The sequence below is a fragment of the Acyrthosiphon pisum genome, chromosome A1 (genome assembly GCF_005508785.2).
Source record: "Acyrthosiphon pisum isolate AL4f chromosome A1, pea_aphid_22Mar2018_4r6ur, whole genome shotgun sequence".
Lineage (NCBI taxonomy): Eukaryota > Metazoa > Arthropoda > Insecta > Hemiptera > Aphididae > Acyrthosiphon > Acyrthosiphon pisum.
This window is the reverse complement of record NC_042494.1, coordinates 82,449,651-82,453,996: the sequence shown is the minus strand read 5'-3', so window position 1 is coordinate 82,453,996 and position 4,346 is coordinate 82,449,651. Positions and strand designations below refer to the sequence as shown.

Here is a 4,346-nt window from a genome sequence, read left to right as displayed (position 1 = left end):
TTCGATGGACAACCATACTATCTATAGCCGTGCTTATGAACAACTACTAAATCGGAGAAATAGTAGATACTAGTAATGATAAGAACAGGGCTGCCAATAACATTTTAAAGTGGCGAGATTTAAAAAAAATTTGCCCATTTTATGGCACATCCAATACTGGTACGAACTAGTTCATATAAGTGAACGATTATACCTAATATAGTCCCATACTCCCATCTCTAATTAAAAACGGCTTAGACGCTTTGTAAATAAAACAGTGGATCTTTGGATTTCAGTTACATTATTATATACTTACATTAAAAACAATTATTTATTGATATGAGTAGATATAATAAAAATGAATATATTATATATGATGTATCCATGTAATGTAAAATAATAAAGTATAAAATAATGTTGTCGTTCGTTTTGAAATTGGACCAATGAGAAATGGCGAAATATTGACACCACAGCACAGCTACGTGACTGGGTAGACAGCGCCGCCAGGGTGGCAGAGGGTGAGATTTTGTTAAAAACTGACTCATGCTTACAATACCTACCTACCTACCTATTTAATTTGTTATGGTGGGAGCTGGGAATATAATATGACGCGACAATGCTTAAGTTTTAAATTTTTACTGATAGCCATTACTTTGTCAGTATCAGTACAGCACAGTCGTCTCCGTATTTTTTTTGTGATTTTTGTATACCTACCTGGTGCAACCATCCTAAACCACAGTCCAGTCAAATATTGTGAATATCGCCTGATAATAATTGTTATTATCGTTCTTGCAATATATAACATAAATTCATAAATAAAGGTAAGAATTGACAACCGTCTTGTTTGTCATCCAACGTGTGTTTTGGACGTTTTGGTGTATCTCTTATTAAATGAGCCGTTTCACTACGGTCGACGAGCCTTCCTGGTTAAGTTATTTTTACATATTATATTGTTGTGACAACAAGGCTATATTATATTATTTTGCTCAGGTACTACCTATCATATACCTATTTATAAATTATGTATTCATTGATCTGAGCACACTGTGGAGCGCCGGGTAAATGGAAATTTTACCCCCGACTGTTTTTAGTCTAGTAGGACATTTTCCCTGCGCTATATTTTTGATGCGGACATTAAATTCCCCCCAATTTATCTTAAAGTTAATTATTGAATTTATTATTTAACATGAAATTATTTTTTTAAATAAAATATAGCATACATACAATTTTTTTTATTTTTATAAATATAATAGATTATAAATATATATTATGTTTGATCCACTTAACTACTTGAAACAATAAAACATTAAAAAAAATAAGTATAAAATCAAATCTAAAAAAATTTGATACTAATTCTTTTGTTACTTCTTAACACATATTTTTAGCCTTTGTTCATATTTATTTTTTTTTTTTTTGTTAAAATGTACCAGTTTGGATATTTAACAATTTAATAATTGCTTTAGAATTTGATTCAAGTAGTTTAGTTGAAAAAAATACATCTATAATTTATTATATTTATGAAAATATTTGAAAATATCAACAATAGGCAAAAAAATAATTTCATATTAAATTATAAAATAATAATCTTTAAAAAAAAATGGGGTGAAAATGTCCGCATCCAAAATATATTTGTGGGGGGGGGGCTGCTGACCAAAAACAGTCGGGGGGGAATGTCCGAGGGGAAAAAGGTCTACGATTCAGTGTGCCGCCCATGTTCAGCAATAATGGGTATTATATGAGTTAGGGCTCGGAACTTGTTGCATTTGCATGTTTTTATTGGGCTATTCAATTTATTGCTAAGTAAGCTTGAAATTATTTTCACAACACTATGAAAAACATTTTAAAAGTTTATAGTGCATATTTTTGAGTATTTAGTGATTTTATAATTTTTAGCAAATATTTTTAATATTTTTTTATAGCATACCTATATTATGATTAATGGTAAATTCATATTACAATTTGAAAAGGTAGCAATAAAAAAAATAAATATATTTATTTTGAGAGTATTCAATAAGTATTATTGTATCATGATTCTCAATTCCTAAGTTTTTTCTAATTTTTATTTATGCTTTACAGCTATAATTTAACATACGGTAACATTTTAAAAGAAAAGCACTTAGAGGACTAGTTGAGATTTTTCCTATGCTGAACAGCTGATTTTTGACAATAAACAGTGTACTCTTATAGTTAATCTGGACAGTAGACACCTCAGACTAAGATATTATAATATATCTTAATTCTTAGTCCGTGGTGGACACCAATAATTATAATTATACACGGTGTCGAGTACTGTATAATATCTTAAATCAATATTAAATAAATTGAGATTGCCAGTTGCAACTATGAAGCCATTTGTGAGACATAAACAAATAATATTTATTTGTTTTCCAAACAGGTCATTGTTTGTTTGCCAAACTGTCTATTATTATTTGTTTTGATTCATAAGGTGGAAATATATTATTTTATTATTATCTCTAAAAAGTTACAGAGTAATAATAATAATAAAATAAATATAAATACAATGATTGTTTTAACTTTTAATGATATTAAATACATTTCAACTACACTCGATACAGTATTTTAATAAATGCTTTTTCATAAATCAATGTATGTCTATGGTGGATTGTGCTTACTCCTTGTGAATATGTTCATACTGTGTGGGAGTGGGATTATGAAATTATTAATTCTTTAATTTTACATTTTAGTTGACAAAAACCATTATTTCAAGCTTTACTGAAACAATAATACAATTTGTTAATATGGGATTAGCATGTTGTGTGGATTCGTGTCAAATAGAAGCTAATTCATGGAATACTCAATTATACTCGTAAGTTACACAAAAATATATCAATATTTTGAATTGGAAAAATAATTGATACATTTGAAATTTTAGGTTTCCATTGAATTCCACCCTTTACAATAAATGGGTAGCTGCTATAAAGAAATATGATCAAATTGAATATCGTAGAAATCTTCGCATATGTTCGAGGCATTTTAAACTACAAGATCGAGAGAAAAGTTCATTTGGCCGTTCTAAATTGAAATTAGGAGCTATTCCATCGATATTTGTCCATAATCAAAAGTCAATATTAAAAAGTAACCATTACTAAATAAATACATTTGCTAATAGTATAACAATAATTCTTAACTCTTAATTTTTAGATAATCATAAAATTAACTAGACTTCTATTTTTAACTATATATGTACTAATACAAACAATTACTTATAATTTACATTATTTTTGAATTCAATAAAACTTATAAAATTATATTTTACTTATTTTTGCAGATATTGAAAACATTAAGAACTGCACAACATCTCCTGTAGAAATAATTTCCAAAAAGTATATTTACTTATATATACTAAATTCAAGCTTTTTATTAGAATAATGTTTTTATATTACATTTTACAGAACACTCGAATTATTAGTGCATAATGGTGTTTTTACTGATGAAGATCTTGAAGCACGTCTCAAAAGAGAAAAATGTTGGAATGAATATCTAGATGGTTATTATGAAAATGAAAAGCAGCTTTTTGAACAAAATTTGAATCATTTAAAAAGATTATATGAGGATTCTCAAAATAGTATAATTCCAGAATTATTTTCAATTCAATTAAAACTACTAAAATTAAAGTAAATTATGAAATGATGCAATGGTTAAATATTTAAGAAATATAATTACATACATTTGTTACTATTAAGTTACAATAACTAACATACAGACATACAGTAATATTAATTATTAGATATTGTTATACTTATTGCTATTTTATTTCACCTAATCAACTTCATTAAAAAATTTTTTTATTATTCTTTGATTTCATCATACAACTCAAGTACAAATGGAATAATTGACAAAGTGAGAAATTAATTACAAAATTAATTCTTGTGTATGTTAGCTATTGTTTACCCAGTAGTCACAAATGTATGTAATTATACTTCTTAAATTGTTATTTATCATTTAACAATTTTATGTAATTTGTTATATTCTGTAATTTACTATTTTTTTGTAATATCATACATTATGTCATGTACAATGTGGTTATTATTAATTTTTTTTTTTTAATAATAATAATTTATTTTAAGCATGGTGTTACAATAATAGTTGATTTATTTTTAGTCTATATCTCGGATTCATGTTGGTCCTTGCATTAACGGGCTGTACAGGCACACAGCTAATGTACAGGTATATAAAATGAATATTTCTTTTGTATGTCCTCTTTAAACTCAATAATTACTGGACCATTTTCAATAAAAACTATATCGAACAATTCTTTGAGATTGTGGTCTCATAGCTAATTTTTTTCAACTAATATAGATCTATAGGGTAACTCTGACATAAATTTAATTTTAGCACACAAAAAT

The 4,346-nt window shown here is 26.6% G+C and overlaps 1 protein-coding gene across 1 annotated transcript; it reads left to right on the top strand.

Annotated features, from left to right (window-relative positions):
- The first annotated feature begins 503 nt into the window (after positions 1-503).
- Positions 504-3,971, top strand: LOC100571813. Its single transcript, XM_003242897.4, has 5 exons — positions 504-800; positions 2,685-2,806; positions 2,873-3,075; positions 3,269-3,323; positions 3,393-3,971. The coding sequence occupies exons 2-5, from the start codon at positions 2,739-2,741 to the stop codon at positions 3,616-3,618; spliced, it is 552 nt and encodes a 183-aa protein (XP_003242945.1). The 5' UTR covers positions 504-800; positions 2,685-2,738; the 3' UTR covers positions 3,619-3,971.
- Positions 3,972-4,346: the final 375 nt, after the last annotated feature.